Here is a 17,567-nt window from a genome sequence, read left to right on the forward strand (position 1 = left end):
GACAGTTTTGAAAAGTCCAAAAAAAAAATTCAAATCATGATATGTATATTTTGATGTTAATAGATGCTCTAAAGTCTGATCTTTCAAATGCACTTAAAAAAAATAAGTTTCATTCATGCTTGAGCGCACACAGTACGTTTTTGATAGGGTTCAAAAAAAGGCTTGCGCCAAATGGCAGATCATGAGGAAATAATGACGATCTAACATCTTGCTAATCAGCAGACTTACTCTTAAGCTTTTGATTATCTTTGCTATAATTTTCGAATTCCTGCGTTCAAAATCCATTTACAACTGAGCATTATTCTAATATACCAATTGTTTTGTATTTTCATTTACCTATGATATCTTTTAGCATTCCTTCATAAGTAAGAAGAAAAAATGTCAACCCAAGCCAGAAGATTTGCTTTACTAGTATTATAGACGAGCTTGTAATTTATTCAAATCCTTTTACTGTGTAAAACAAAGGTTGTGGTGCCTTTGAAAGACACAAATCCTATTGTCAAGGGGACATCGTTCCTTGAACAAGTTAAATTGTGTGCTTAACAGGGTGTTGGGAACATTTTTTTTTACAGGGAGTGCTGGTTTAAATTTAACACGCTAAAAATTCACTAAGAAATTAAACTCCTTTCGATTAGGAGAAATTTGACAAGCAAGGAAAACAGACTTTATGCTAGAAAAATCAAGGTAAATGTTTTGTTCAATATTCTTTTTAACATACGTAGCAGTTTTTTCAGGGGGTGCTGCCTATGATTAATAAAACACGCATCGCCCCCCCCCCCCCCCCAGCTCCCCCGCTTCCCAGGGCCATGGTGCTTGACAGGACAATATCAATTCTTACACGAAAAGGTTAATGTCTTTCAAATGCACCATAACCTTTGTAGCACACAATGAAAGGATTTGAATAAATTTCTAGCTCTCCATTGATAATGCAAATCCCCTTCCTTGGGTTGACAAACAAGTTTTTTTTTTTTTTTAATTATGAAAGAATATTAAAAGATAACATAGTTAAATGAAAATACGAAACAATTTCTATATAAGTATATTAATGCTCACCTGTAAATGTATTTTGAAAACATAATTCGAAAATAATTTAGCAGAGATAATGAAAAGCTTATTAGAAGTCTGCTGATTAGCAAAATGTTTGAACGTTAATATTTTCTCATTTTCTTCCATTTGGCGCAAGTCTTTTTTTGAATCCCTAGCAAAAACGTTCCGTGTGCGCTCAAGCATGAATGAAACTTATTTTTCTGTTATTGCATTAGAAAGATAAGACTTTAGAGCATCTGTTGACATCAAAATATACATTTTATAATTTGAAACAAAATCTTGATAGACTTTAAAAAACTGTCCCTTTTTTATACGCACTGTTTATAAAATATAATAGCAAACTACACATACACACCCACACATCCGCACACATCCTCTCTCTTTCCCTCACTCTCTCTTTCCCCTTCTCTCATACACACACACACACTCGCACACACACACACACACATGACATCCATCTCCATCTTTCTACCTTAACCCCCGTCTCTCTCTCTCTCTCTCCCTTGCTTTTCATCCCCTCCCTCATTACCCCCTCCCCTCCTCTCACAAACTCAATCTTATCCTTTCTCTCCCACCTTTTATAATGTCGATGCGAGGTTTCGAGCACGCAATCGGTGGAATGAATACGATGATAATGGATAAACACTCGATGCTCGACACCCTTCATCGATGTATCGATTGGATCTGCTCTTGGATGAATTCTTCTTCCACCCACCATCTGATGATAAAAAGGAATGAAACATTTTATGGTTAGTGTTATCAATTCCAACATCAAGACTAGTGTACGCCTACCATACCACCTCAAGGGTAGCGCTTGATAAAACCGTGATAAAACTATGTCCAACCAATTTGGGGCAGTATTTTATCCAATGCGGGAAGCATATTGTCCAGTAAGGTTAAAAAAAAATAAGCAGCAGTTACTTTAGAATGGGCAATTTTTTTCATCACACTGGATAAACAAAAATGCCCCAAAGAAATGCCCAATGTTGGTTGGACACATAATTACCCTCATGGAACATTTTTTACCCAATATTTGTTTAGAGTGTGGTGGATTATGTTTATTACCATTTTATCACCTCCTGTGTCAAATCTGGATGACATACTCCCCCACCCCCCCCCCTTCCCCCTTGCACAAAAAAAAAGACAACGCTTTGTTACCAGACAACGCTTTGTTACCAAATAAGCGCTGAATCTTATGGCTTGTTACGATCGTCTGCGTTCGCAGAGCGGGGATACACCATTGGAGATGGTTTAGCGCATAACAAAGGTTCACCAGTCGTTCTTAAAGTCGCTCTTAACTTACGAACAGCTTTATGAAATGCCCCCCCCCCCCTGGTGATATGGCTCGATGAATAAGTCTCCGACTTTGAGCCCCAGACATTTATCCACATTTGACACTTTTCTTTCAGGTTTAGTTATAAGATCCGGCTTGTTACGATCGTCTGCGTTCGCGGAGCGGGGGTAGCCACACCCTTTCGAGAAAACCGGGGGAGCTTTTCTCGAAAGGGTGGGTTGAGGGAGGGAGTAAAAATAACGCACCTTTTCGAGACAACCGGGGGAGTTTTTCACGATTTTTCTCCTAATCATTCCATTATTCTATATGGCTTTATGAAATTGTTGGGGGTCTAGAATTACTTCATTAATATGCACTTTTATTCAAAATCACAGAAAACTGCAAGCTCTCTTCTTTTTCTCCTAATTATTAGTGACGTAATGAGCCTAAAATTTGAGGGACCAGGGGAGCGTTTCATCAACATTTTCGTCCGACAAGTTGTCAGGTCTGACAACTTTCCTTGATTATGATTGGCTGAGAGGCACTGTTACCATAGTAACTGTCGGATAAAACAGTACTTGTCGGATAAAACGTCTGACAAGTCCTTTCATGAAACGCTCCCCGGATATGTTGTATCGGGCAAAATGTACTAAAAGTTGTGAGCGAGCAAGAAAAAATTTCGACATTTTTTTCATTAAAAAAAAATCTAATTTTGTATCAGATTTTGACAAAATATTCAGAAAATTGTATATTTCACCTTTCTCCCTTTTATTTTCTTTTCTCTCCTTTTTTTATTCGTCATTTTTTTGGGGGGTGGGGCGCCCCAAGCCCCCTCCCCATCTATGCACCTCTGCTAAAATTGTCTTTAATATTATAGTGATGTTATTATTTGATGAATAATTTTCACAGAAACGACTGGTTTAGAAAATTATTAAACATAGCCTTTCTCCCCCGGTTGTCCCGAAAAGGTGCGTTTATTTGACTCCCCTCCGTCAACACACCCTTTCGAGAAAAGCTCCCCCGGTTTTCTCGAAAGGGTGCGGCCATCCCCGCTCCGCGAACGCAGACGATCGTAGCAAGCCGGATCTTATAACTAAACCTGAAAGAAAAGTGTCAAATGTGGATAAATGTCTGGGGATCGAAGTCGGAGACTTATCCATCGAGCCATATCACCAGGTATAGCATTTGTTTCATTAGTTTTGTGGTGAAAAAATAGTGGGTGGTGTTTCCTCCTACTACTCTCCGCTTCCTCCTTGTGCTGGGAAGAGCAGGTCAGATGAGGACAATTTATATGTAATAATAGTAATAATAACGTGAATAAACCCATCATGATGAAAAAAAATGATAACCAAAATAAATTACATGCACATCTTCGTGTAACTATGTATAGTACGACTGCTAGTTAATCCTATCGGATTGAGTGCATTTGCTTTTTCTCTGTTATCTTTTTTTTTTGGGGGGGGGGGTCAACGGCGTTTGGTAAAACTTGCTTACAAATTGGAAATTATTATTTTTATTTATTTATTTTATTTTATTTATTTATTTATTTATTCATTTTTTTATTTCATTTTTTTGTTTTATTTATTTATTTTTTATTTTTTTTAATTATTATTATTATTATTTTTTTTTTTTTTTTTGGGGGGGGGGGGTATTGTAGCATTGATCACGCAGGGATAGCATAAAAAGAGAGTTGTTAAGTCCCCCCCCCCCCCTACCCCCTAGAATACACAATATGCGCATGCCCCGACAAGCTTCCGTTGGGAAGAATTTCTACATTAAAATCAAGGCATGCCCTTGATCACCATCCCCCCCCCCAAAAAAAAAAAGGGATATAATTTGTATGTTTTCCATCTGAATGACAGTAATATCGACGTAGATAAAAAAAAACTGTCAACCTGTCACTCTAAGTATAAATTTAATATAAACACTCTTGAGTATTATTACGAATCTCTTCCCGGTCAACGCTATTTTCTCAATTTACATTAAGTGCAAACGTCGGAGTTGAACCCATTTCTGAAATTCAAACGACGAAATGCATTGCAAGACGTAAACTGAGATTGTGACCATCTAGTAAATTCATATTCATGATTTCCTATAAGTGCTCTTGTGCTTTGATGCATGTTGTGTTTGTAAGAGAGGGAGAGAGAGAGGGGAGGGGGTGTGGGGGAGATAACGAGTCAGGGAAATGTGTATGTGAGGGTTTGTGTGTTTGTGGGTGTGTGTGGTTTGTTTCTTTAGGCAGAAGGGAGAGAGAGTGGGGCGGAGAGAGAGCAGTTGCACAATGAAGTAAAAATTCGAGGGTTGATTTTCGAGACAACAAAGCAAGCGGACAGGAATTGATAATTTTCCAAGTTTTTGATAGACACTTCGCCTATGTAAAAAATCAAATTGTCCAGATACTCAAAGAAATTCAATAAAACATATGATGCTGAAAAAAGAGTCTGTTTTGAAAATGCATATTTTAGTAAAAGGTAACAAAAATTAGAGTATCACTAAACAATACACGAATGAACTACGGAAAGTGGAGAGATGGAAAAAGATAGTGAGTGAGAGAAGAGGAGAGACAGATAAAAAAAAGATGGAATGAGAGAGAACAAAGCCAGAGAACGAAAAAAAGGGAAGGAAAGGTAAAAGGTACTTCATATACCACCAATGAAATGAATAGTGATGAATCAAGGACGTTTTATTTCACTAAATCAGATAATTTCTGTCATTCACATTTTGACAAAATAAAATTCCAGAACCTAACATTCGAATGTTCACTTTCAATTGTAATTGAAAAATTAATTGAACATTACTACATGCCACGGTTGAGAACTATCTGAGTTGGAAGGATGATACTAAATGAAACAATGAAAAAGGACATGCGTGTTCAAAATTATATTGTGCTTGTACAGATAACATAAATCAAATAATGTACGCTTGTACAGCCGTGTAACGTTTTTTATGCAACTTTCTCTAAAAATAAATTTAACGTAACTATGACAAGATTATGTCGTCTGTACAAACATGATGAGATGTGAACCTTTGAGAAGTGCACGAATGTACTATTTATGAATTCATAACGAGGGTGGGGTGACGTGAAGAAGGCTAGGGGAAATCAGTGTTTTGTTTTGTTTTCTTTTTAAAGGACAAGTTCACCCCAACAAAAAGTCAAATAGAGTAAAAGAGAAAAATCCAACTACCATAATGCTAAATTTTCATCAAAATCGCTTGATTTAACAAAACAGATATATGCACATCCCGGTCGTATAATTTATGAAATGTTCTCCTCATTGCCATGTGAAATACAGTTTTATTTCTCCCTGATCATGTGGAACTCATATTTTGGTTCAGTCAAGTTAGTCATTATATTCAAATCTTTAAAATTTGAAATATTGTATAATTCAAACAATAAAAGACAAAAGAAATGGTGAGTGAGGGACATCATCGACTCTCTCAATTGCATATCACTGAGTTATGCATATTTTTTTGAAAAATAGGCAACATTTTAAAACATCATAACTTTCTGATTCTATATCCGATTTCGAAGAAATTTCCAGCGTTATGCTTGTTTGATTTTTCTCTATTGATTCATATCAACATTTTCTGGGTGAACATAACCTTTAAATTAAATCATGAAGTTGTTACTTATAGGATACTAATTCAACATGTTCAAGCAAAGGTTTCATGACCGTGTATAACTTCAGGGAGGTGTGCTATAGAGGCGGAGAGGCTACTGGCCCGGTGATTTTCAAGTAGTGAATACACAATATATAAAAAGGGAATGAGGAAGAAAAGGGAGAAAACAATGCCTGATTATTTCAATCTTTCTTCTTCTTTTTTCTCCTCCTTCTTCTTCTTCTTCTTCAGTTCTTCACCTTCTTCTTCCTCCTCCTCCTCTTCTTCTCCTTCTTCGTCTTCTTCAGTTCTTCTTCTTCCTCTTCTTCTTCTTCTTCCTCCCCCTCCTCCTCCTCCTCTTCTTCTTCTACTTCAGTTCTTCTTCTTCCTCCTCCTCTTCTCCTTCTACTTGTCTTCTTCTTCTTCTTTTGTTGGTATTGCTTTACTTACGTCTATTGCACCCTTACACATTGTCAAATATGAGATATCATTATTATTAACTTCTAATATTATGAAGTGATTTGAGAGGTTGCTATTTTCGTATTTGCTGAAATAAACTAAGGAATTCACAGACCCATTTTCAATTTGCGTACCAGCAGAATAGGAGCGTGGAAGATGCTGTACTTGTATATTTGCATCAAAATATATGAGCACTTAGATAGACCAAGGACATTATGCTCGTTCTCTATTTATATAATTATTTTAGTAGTGCTTTTAACACAATCGCACCCCATCTTCTGACTCACAAGTTGATTGCAATGAATGTAGACCTTAAACTAATTAGATGCATACATAACTTTTTGACAGGTAGAACACAGTATCTAAAGACCAGTTGTCATCAATCAAGCACTGTTACCACTTACATAGGTGCACCCAGCATGCCCAGGGGTATGTCATCTCCCCGCTATTGTTTTCTCATTACACAAGCGATTGCGTGTAATGAGTTCAATCTCTTGCTGAAGTACGCTGATGACACAGTTATTATTGCGCTGTTGTCGAATCAGGTTAATGACTATTTTCACAAGTATAAATTCATTCGTTGGTGCGACTGAATGTGATGAAAAGACATATCTCACATATTCAATAAGATACCAATACATGTTATCAATACTTTGTCTATACTTCTACATGAAGGTAACCAATTTGTTTACCAACTCCAACTTTCTTAAGAAAGTATTAATCATTCGTCTTCCAGCTAAACTTCTGACGCACACGCATTTTATGGGTTTCTTATCGACTACATTCCTCCTCTTTACTAAAGGGTCCATTTCCCCCTAATTTAGAGTAAAGTTATGGCGTACAGATCGTTTTGGTCAAACGTTCAGGGTTGACCAACACATGTTTGGCTTTTGAGAGTCTTGACCAGACCAATACAAAGGAGTTTACTTCTGAACCCATTACTTTAGAGATTGGAGTTTAGATTTGAGAATGGTTTAGAGACAGAGCTACAGAAGAGTTTTCATTTTATACTACATCAGTTTGCAGAGTTTATCTTCATCTGCAGAGTAGAGTCACTATTAGACTTACTCATGTATGTGTCGTCATCATTAAGTTATCATCTTTAATAAATGTACATATAAACTATATATCCTGCATTGCTTCGTCTTCACTTAAGTCTGGTTGTAAGTAAAAGTGCAATATCGATCCGACGCCAACATAACACGACGCCCATTATTAAACACTAAATACAACCAAAACCAAAGGAAATGGTCATCGACTTCCGTCGAAATGGTGCAGAACACCAGAATGTGATCATCCATGATCAGGTGATCGAACAGACCAGCAGCTACAAGTACTTGGGGACAGTAATAGATGACATTAATTATCATGGAGGGAGAACACGCAGTTGTTAAATGGGAAGGCTAGCCAGAGGTTGTCCTTTTTCGGCAAGTTGAAATCCTTCCATGTAGACAAAACGATATTGACCCTGTTCTATAATTCAGTGATTGAAAGTGTCCTTCTTTTCAATGTGATATGTTTATAGGGCAAGCTCTCAAAAGAAGACAAGATAAAAACTGGAAAGGCCCCGTAAAATAGCACAAAGTATAATGGGGGATAGATTTGGTAATAGGGGAAAGATTTGGCCTCTATCGAATCCCACTGCACCGATCAAATCGTAGAAAAAGTCAGCCAAATCATAAACGACGTTTCAAATCCACTAAATCATTACTACTCATTCCAATCGTTCTGGTATAAGACTTCGTCCCACTCCAACCTGCCTTTCCCGTTTTAGAAATTCCATTTAACCTGACTCTAACAACAAATTCAATGTACAAGCTCAACGCTAATTAAACTTCTGTTCCCAGCAAAATGATAACACTGATGTACTGATATCCCGGAAAGTTTCATGATAATAATAATTTTCATCTAATAATAATAATAACAATAATAATGATGATAATAATAATAGTAATAATAATAATGATAACAATAATAATAATAATATTTCAATAATAATAATCATGATATAAGTTCCGGACGACAAAAACTTTTGTAAATGTTTAATTGTATCTGCTTGATACCTAATTTCAAACCTCTTTTTAACCGGGCTGTCGGCACTATAGATTAAACAAAAAATCACGAATAAGTAATCTATTCGATCTTAGAACACTTAACAAGTACTTTTGCCACGTTTACCCCATCCTAAGTGCGCAGTCACGTTTTTCCTACGGCGGCTGCATATAGCGAGTCGAAAACAGACGTTTCCACATTTTTTGTTTTGTTTTGTAATTGGTTTGAATGAAATTTACACGGCTGTTTTTGACACGCCAGCAGCTCGCCTTAGGGGAAATGTGACTGCAGCATAATTATGTCCCGTAAGGTCTTATTCTAAAATGATAAGCTGAACATGATCCCTTTCCACGCACCATTCACACAGGCTTTTGAAAGTATAGGCCCTTCCCCTTTCCCTTTTTTTGCAATTTTGACACCTTTTATCTTAGCCTGAAAAAAGTGGAGGGGGGGGGGGCGCAGTGTATATACGAAGCTATCCAAATGAGTAGTTTGAGAAGTATAATGTTATAACAGAAAAGGCTGATGCAGATTTGAAGCGCATACACTTTTCATAATAGGGGTAAAGGATATATATTAGTTTCGCCTCATCTGATATGAGTGGCATACAAGATTACAGACAAAAAAGCAGATTATTCAAGCAGGTCTGCATGCAGCTAAAGCAAAGACATGCAGGTTTAACGAAAAAGTTGACCCAAGTGAGAGTGAGGTTCGGTGAGGTTAATAAGATCTTTAGAATACGATGATGATGATTATTGATGCATATATGATCATAACCATTATCCAGGGGCCGCGCCAGGGTATTTTGATGGGGGCAAGACGATATAGAGATTTTTTTTGTTTCAATGAAATAACAGGGTATGGCAAGCTTGAACTTCATAATTATTCGCACGGATGATGTAATAATTTGTCACTAAACGCGCAATGAGTTATGTGTGTTTTACTTAGTACGCGCTATTTTACCATTGTTTCGTCACAATGTAAATGCCTAGCGACAAACTTTTTGTCCAATGTAAACAAAAGAAACCCATTGATATTCAGATCATTGTTAATCTCACTGAGAATTAGCCGTGCTCTTCGATAGCTCTCATTTATGATTGCTTTCTTCATTGAAATAATACCATATTTCAATATATTCTGATCTTTCGTGTAAGTTTTATAAATACACGATGCTTGGTGAAACATCAAAACCTAAAATGCGGTAAGTTTTAGGTCATTTTATTCGAATTCCACTTGTTCTCATAAATATGTCGCATACAGGCATATACTAACTATTATGCTTGAAGACGGCATTTGATCTTGACCCCGAAACTACCTCTTCTTCCTTTAAAAAAAATAAAACAAAGACATTTCCATTTCATTAAAGTCCAATGCATATAGCAAGAAAGTTATGATTTTCTTTTTTATTCTGCTTAATTGAAAAAAAATAGTTATCATGTAAAATACATACGATTTGCAGATGAGGCATGACATTACAAAAATTTCCAAATAATATAGCCTTGTCATATAGGTTTATTTCGATAAAAATATGGTCATGTTAAAAACCAACGTCTCTCTCTCTCTCTCTCTCTTTGAGATTTCATTGTGCAAACAGAGAATTTAGTAATTAATTCGATGACTGTGCAATGAACTCTCGTATTCATTTCGTTAAAACAGAAAAAAGGAATACTAATCAATAAAGTCCAATGCATTTTCTTTTTTATTCTGCTTAACTGAGAGAAATAGTCATCATGTAAAACACATGAGATTTATGTTCATGACATTACAGAGTAGATTGTCAAATATAGCCCTATAAAGGTTTATTTCGATAAATATATATAGCAATGTTAAACATCAACGTCTCTCTTCTTCTTTTTTTTTTTAGATTTCATTGCGTAAACAAGGAATTGAGTAATTAATTCGATGGCTGTGCGATGAACTCTATTATTCATTTCGTTAAAACAGACAAAAACTATATTAATCAATCAAAATAATCAAGACAAGGTGAACATAAATTTAAAGGTTTATTAAAGTGCTACACTACTGACTAAGTTATAACTAATTATGTGTTGCAGAGAGGGCTATTCTTGAAAACACTTTTGTATACTATAACAATGCTACCCTGTAGGTGGTAAACAAAATATATATATAAAAAAGGAAAGGATGTCACCTTGTGAAGTATAATTTACAACTAATGAACTATATCACATCTATTTAGTGTGAAAGTTACATTTCATTGGCCATGGGCTCGAATCGGAGCGGTCATCAAATCTCGGACTTTGACGAACAACAAAGGCAACCGGGACACGAAACATTATCCCAAAGGCAAGGGAAATGCACAACGAGATGAGGGGGAAAGGAGGACAAGGGCGTGGGACAAAGATGGAATGAAAACAAAACAAGATACATTGAAAGGTATATTTATCCGATTATCTGTATTATGAATCCATTAAAAAAATATTAAAAGTAAATCTACGAAGGCCTATTCGTTTAAGTATTGGTTACACCCATGATTCTCTTCAATCGACTACATTAGGAATATCTTTAGCTCAAATCAAACAAAATCAAAATTGTAGGAATTCGATTAGTGTTTTGACTTTAAAATATATATATAACTTAATAACTATCATAAACATGCATGAGCACTTGGTCAACTCTGGTATATGTATTGTCAAGGCATAAACCATTATTTAATTTTTAAACTGGGACCCCCTTTTCATTATTTATTCCTTTTACATAATTCCTTAATTGACGTCATAGGAGAGGCCCAGATTGGCTCCTCCAGATTCAAGAAACTGTTCCGTCGATCTACAAAGCGCACCCCAGTCCAGAATCTTCAAGAAGAGACTGGTAAAGAATCCTGGTACAAGAGACGACGAATCTCCATCACTCAACACATGGAGAAGATGAGAGAATCCATGAGAAAACAGTCAAGCAAGGTATCAAGTGTTTGAAAAAGGATTTTATTTTTTAAAAATAGTTATTGATCATTTCCTGCATTTTTGTTTTTACGGAGAAGGAAGGAGTGAGAGGGAGCACAAAACTCTACTCCCTTCATGGCTGATCGAGGCAGGGGCAAAGCCAGGGTATTTTTATGGGGCAAGACTAAAATGTAGTCTCATGTAGTCAAACGGGGTAATTAAGAGTTCCATGACTCAAACCTATCTTTCTCCCTAATATCTCCTTTCCCCTATGTAATATACCATTTTGCGCTAACTTAAGGAACCATTGAGGCGAATTATCATTCCAATGATTATTCGGTCTATAAAAAAATAGCAATCAACGATCGTTTTTGTTATTGATGCTATATAGGTCTCTGAATTCAAAGGCATCAACGATCTCCTCGACGACGAGGACGACTCCGTTTCCCAGAACTCGACACCCTCCTCGTCAACGTGTCCGTGGTGGGTTGAGAAGTGGTGGAGTCTTTATGAATCACGTGATCCGTTGGTCGAGAAGACATCCGAAGAACTGGCTGATATGAGTACATTGGCAAGGAGACTGAGGTCACTGAGACTTCAACACGGTCTGGCAGAGGAATGGATGCAGAAAGAATTGGACATCGGTGACGTCATCTCTAATGAAGAAATCAATAATTGTGAAGCCTCGGTAAGATAATATCACATTTTGTTCTACTTCGTCTCTACAATAAGGACTTTCACGAATAATAACGCTAAAAAATATAAAGTTTGTTTTAGTCATGGAAATGTTTGGAGGATTCTCGAGTATAATCACTGATTAGTGTAAAGATCATTGAGTAGAATTCGCATAAAAGTAGGCCTAATAGACCCTTTTCCAAAAACTGTAAACGAAGTTTAATTTTTTATTGCTGTTCTCGTATGACTTATCTATAAGCCTAATGCAATGCATATTGATCTTAGTAGATGCAATGGCAAATAGTTTGTTTTATTGTTTTTCCTATGTACAGGGTGTCCAAGAAGATAATCCTTGGCTCGTGATCTCGAGTTTCTTTCTTGACCCGACACTATCCACGACACAGAGCCCTTACAGCTGCAATTAGTTACTCCATGATCAACAAGGATGCGTGACGTCACTACTCCTTGGATGAGCGTGCAATAGGGAGATGTTAGGCCTATTATACAGGAGAATTGGAAATGAAAGAAGTGGGACGATTTTGGAGGAGATGCAGAAAAAGAGGAGCAGAAGCAAGAGAGGGGAGATTAAAAAAAAAGGGACGGTCTATGGGAAGGGGTAGGGAAATCCATAAATATACATCTTCCTGAACTTTGAAAATGGTGTAAATAAATAACTAAATTACATTAATACTAGAACATGATTTTGAAATAAATGCTGCATTAATAAATGATTTCTTTTTTATGATTGTTTTTGTTTCGTTTTAGCTCAGTGATGGAAAAAAGAAAAGAAAGTTAAGCGTGGTAAATCCTTAATATAATAGGCATACCCATATCTGCATCTTTCACGGATTAATGCGCAAAATTGGCCTGGGTGTATAAAGAAAGGTGAAACCTATAAAAAAAATCATTTTCTCGGAAAAAAATAAAATATAATAATTATGAACATCCCTGGAAGTCTCTTGTGGCCAAATGGTAAGTGGTGGCGCTCTTATATTGAAAGTTGCCATCCCCTTGTTATGTAAAAACGCTGTTTAAAAATTTTAAGCACGTTGTTTATTAAGCCCTCCCGTCTCACTCAAACCACATTTTGTCTAAAATTTTAAACGATTTTTAAAACTTCTTTTGAAATTTGCTAAACTTTCTAAAATAAGAAAGTTATTTATATTTTCGCCTAATTTCACATCCTGGTCGGCATGCAATGAGAGGACTGATGACAGCATCCACTCACTCACTATTTCTTTCACGGTATTCCATTACATGGAATATTAATTTTCTCCTCTTTTTGTCATGTGAAACCAAATTTTATTCCTCCCCAAACTGAATTGAAATATGTATAATTTAAAAAAATAAAATAAAATACAAAAGAAATAGTGAGTGAGGGACATCATCAACTCTCTCATTTGTATGTTATAAATGCTCTGTGAAAAAAGGGAAAATCATAAATCCGATTTTGATAACTGCTTACGGTTGTCAAGCTCCATAGTATTCAACTTTTATGCGGTTCATCGGTACATGCAAAGACCTCGGATCATCGACACCGGTCTGCATGGTATCCGACGGTCCCGGGGGGGGGGGGGGCAGTCAAATGTATTGCTGTACACATGCGTGACCAAATTATTTCCAAACACCCCTTAACGATTTTTTTTCTCTGTGTGCAAAATAACCCCCTAAACAAGTTTTTGCGGGCTTTATTTACACATTTTGGTCCCTATAAAACAAGTTGTCGCGTTGACAGCGAGGTGACAAATTTCACGACCGTTTTCCCGTTTCCCAGGCCCGTTGCAGGGTCGTTGCTTAGTAGGGAAGAACCCGAACATTTATCAGAAACGAGGAGGAAAAAGCCCCGGTGAAAAGTGGGGGGAAAGGCTTGGATGGACCTATCGAAATCAATGCACAAGAGATTCACATGATCAAACACACTAAACAATTAATCATTTCTAAAAGCACCTTTTTGCAGACATTAACATATCTCACTACTAAAAAGTAATCGAAGCATGAGTAAAAAAGGGCTTCTTTGTACAGACCTATCGACTATTAGAAGGGATGTAGTTACCATTTGATCCTCATCTTGAAGAATCTTCTTCCCAATTAACCTTTCTTCCTCTTCTTTTTTTTTCTCCCCATTTTTTGCGTCGCCAATGACGGGGGGGGGGGGGGGCTGATCCGCCGGCTTTGGAATAGAACTTCCCCTATGTAGGAGGTCCGAGGTGTAGCAAGTGTGTAAAGTTGAGTATGAAACTGCTGAAGGGAAAGGGTAATCTGCACTTCCATTTTAAGAAATGGCAAATTGATAGGCCTACATGAATAATGCTAAGTTAGTAAGTGGTATAAGAATTTTTTTTTCATCTCTACATTATTCCTTGTCTTTACGTGCAAAACTTACATTTTTATGCCATTCAAATTTGTTATCATGTTCTTCCATTGTTTTAGAAGTTTTAACTAAAGACAAAAAGAAAAACAAATATTCATCTCGGCATTTGAAAAAAACAGTAGGCCTACAATGATTGGCGCAAATATTTGGCGGCATATGCCTACATTTTCTGGGAACTTTCTATCTCACGGTGCGGACTGAGAAAAGATAGTTCCAATTTCTGGAATGTCGCCATCTACGGTTTATCTTTGTTTACTATACCGGTAATGATTTCGCTGAACCAATTACACGATGCCCGTCTCGACTTGTCCCTCATCTGTGCGGAGGCAACGGCTAGCGCTTGCTCTCGCATGGTCATTGTTCGGCTCATCTGGAGCAGAGCTGACCCCTTCCGCACGAAGCCTCGCAGCGCTAGCGAAGTAGTGGATCGGCGAATTGCTCCTACTAGCTGCTCGAATGAATGAGGACCAAAACAATATGGACGAGGACGATGTAGTTGTGTGGGAATGGTTTTCCGACCACGGACGATGGCGAGCTTACGATCCGTCCGTGGTCGTCGAATTGGAAGCGGCATATGGCAGAGAGACCACCCTGGCACTGGCGGATGTTGACCCAGCCTTGTCATCTTATGAAATAGATTTTTCAGCCATGCAACAGTATCGGACCACGTCAGGTTAGCCGGGTTGTTTATCATGTTTTTTGTTATTGTTAATCTGTTGATGTTTGACGCTAATAATGAATGGTAGATCTGCGACTGAGTGCGAGTAGCCTGGAGGCGTCTGGGGAGTGAAAGACATATACTGTACGTATGGTCCCTCCCCTAACGCCTGGGAGCCTAAGCTATATTCCCACACGCACGGGTACAAAACCTGAAACTTTCGCCCCCGAGATTTCTACTTTCCCTCTAAAAGATCTAGCCCTAAAACATGTACATGGAGTTAAACTCCATTCCCAACATTTCTGCGATATTGATTACATTTTTAAAGAAGAATTCATGAAAAAAAACGAAGAAAATGTTATGAAAAGATGAGAGAGCTTACGGCCGTGTTTACGTCGCCATCTTGATTTCTTTGTCTTCCGCTTGGCGACAGCACGCAATCAGCACGCGATTGCGTGCTGTCGCCAAGCGGAAGACAAAGAAATCAAGATGGCGACGTAAACACGGCCGTAAGCTCTCTCATCTTTTCATAACATTTTCCTCGTTTTTTTTCATGAATTCTTCTTTAAAAATGTAATCAATATCGCAGAAATGTTGGGAATGGAGTTTAACTCCATGTACATGTTTTAGGGCTAGATCTTTTAGAGGGAAAGTAGAAATCTCGGGGGCGAAAGTTTCAGGTTTTGTACCCGTGCGTGTGGGAATATAGCTTAGGCTCCCAGGCGTTAGGGGAGGGACCATACGTACAGTATATGTCTTTCACTCCCCAGACGCCTCCAGGCTAAGTGCGAGTGCAAGTTTCATATCTATCAACTCCAAATTCATGGGAACCGGCGGGTATAACGTTAGATCAAGTAACATGCCCAAGATTCGACATGTTAACATGGTTAAAACCGATAAGCTTTTCTGAAATATCAGATCATGCTGAATATTTGTTTTGTTCCAAAATTTCTTTTCACAAACCTGACAAAGTGAATTGCACCAATGTTTGTGACGTGAATAGTGTAGATCTACATACCATACATTACCTCGAGCGAAGTTCGTGCAGGCTCCACTCCACTTCACTACCGCTACACTATGCTCCACCTACCCGAACTTCGAGACCATGAACTCAATCGGATATTCCGAGTGACAAAAGGTGGGATTTTATGGGGAGAAAATACAAAATTCATGCAACATCACGATCTTTAAAAACAAGTACAACTAATATTCTTACTTTACACAAAGTTTCACTTCTTTTCCATGCTTCTATGAGTCTCAAAATTGATGATTTAGAGCCAACACGTAATAATTCGCTGCCGATTTAAGAACATTGCATGCGCGCGAGGGTCCGAGCTCGGACCAGACGGACCAGACCCGGTACCTCCCGCACGCGATGTTTTGAAGTCGGCAGCGCATTAATATTTATACGTGTGAGGAACTTCATATTGGCTCTAAATCATCAATTTTGAGACTGATAGAAGCATGGAAAAGAAGTGAAACTTTGTGTAAAGTAAGAATATTAGTTGTACTTGTTTTTAAAGATCGTGATGTTGCATGAATTTTGTATTTTCTCCCCATAAAATCCCATCTTTTGTCACTCGGAATATCCGATCGAGTTCATGGTCTCGAAGTTCGGGTAGGTGGAGCGTAGTGTAGCGGTAGTGAAGTGGAGTGGAGCCTGCACGAACTTCGCTCGAGGTAACCGTACATGTACTAATACTATGTAGACTCACTCATTCAATGAACAAGGTTATGATATAACCTTGTTCTCAGTTACATCTCCATGTGTGGCAAAATAAGGGTGGCAATGTTTGGCTTATTTTCTCTTTTTCGTTCGGACAAAATACAAATGCTTGATTTTTTTACACTGACAGTTTCCATTACACCTATTCATCATACAAGTTATGTAAGTGCATGTCAGACAAAAAATTGCTTATAAACAGGATTTTGTGTGCAAAGTCAATGCAAATTATGTTGTCAACCAAAAATCATAAATGTATGAATATTTTTAGTTTTGCTGGTCTAAATGTATTTATGTTATGCTTTTTATGATCTCAGAAGAGTCCCCAACAAATTTCGAAGAAAAAACAATGAAAAACGAAAGGTCAAAAAAACAGAAATACATAAGAATTTGCAAAAAACAATAAAATACATAAGAAAATGATTTGATATCGCAATTTTGTTCATGTACACTTGCTACAGTCAGTACATCACAAAGAGTATCTATACCAAAAATTATAACATTTGGAGCTTTATTTAGGGAGTTAGAGGAAAAAGTATGATTTCGCATACTAATTACGCATAAATTAGCATAATCACTTCATAGCAATTCGCATGAAATAAATTACTACACAATTATGTAGATTATGTCCCAGACTCCAATTTTCGGCGCGATCGCGCGGCCAACGGCCGAGATCTCAAGGGGGGGCCTGGGATGCCCCCCCCCCCCCCCCCCCCCCGGCCATATGAACTCCCAAAATACCCCGGCCTAGATATAGTCCAGGATAGGCCCCATAGAAAACTGACCAAACCTTGTTTTTTCATATACAA

The 17,567-nt window shown here is 37.5% G+C and overlaps 1 protein-coding gene across 1 annotated transcript in view; it reads left to right on the top strand.

Annotated features, from left to right (window-relative positions):
- The first annotated feature begins 14,854 nt into the window (after positions 1-14,854).
- Positions 14,855-17,567, top strand: part of LOC129281611 (E3 ubiquitin-protein ligase DTX1-like) — a 55,606-nt gene continuing 52,893 nt past the window's right edge. Inside the window, exon 1 of the mRNA XM_064095594.1 lies at positions 14,855-15,045. Within this exon, the coding sequence (XP_063951664.1) occupies positions 14,855-15,045 (191 nt within the window). The remainder of the gene's footprint in view (positions 15,046-17,567) is intronic.

This window comes from Lytechinus pictus, chromosome 2 (genome assembly GCF_037042905.1).
Source record: "Lytechinus pictus isolate F3 Inbred chromosome 2, Lp3.0, whole genome shotgun sequence".
NCBI lineage: Eukaryota > Metazoa > Echinodermata > Echinoidea > Temnopleuroida > Toxopneustidae > Lytechinus > Lytechinus pictus.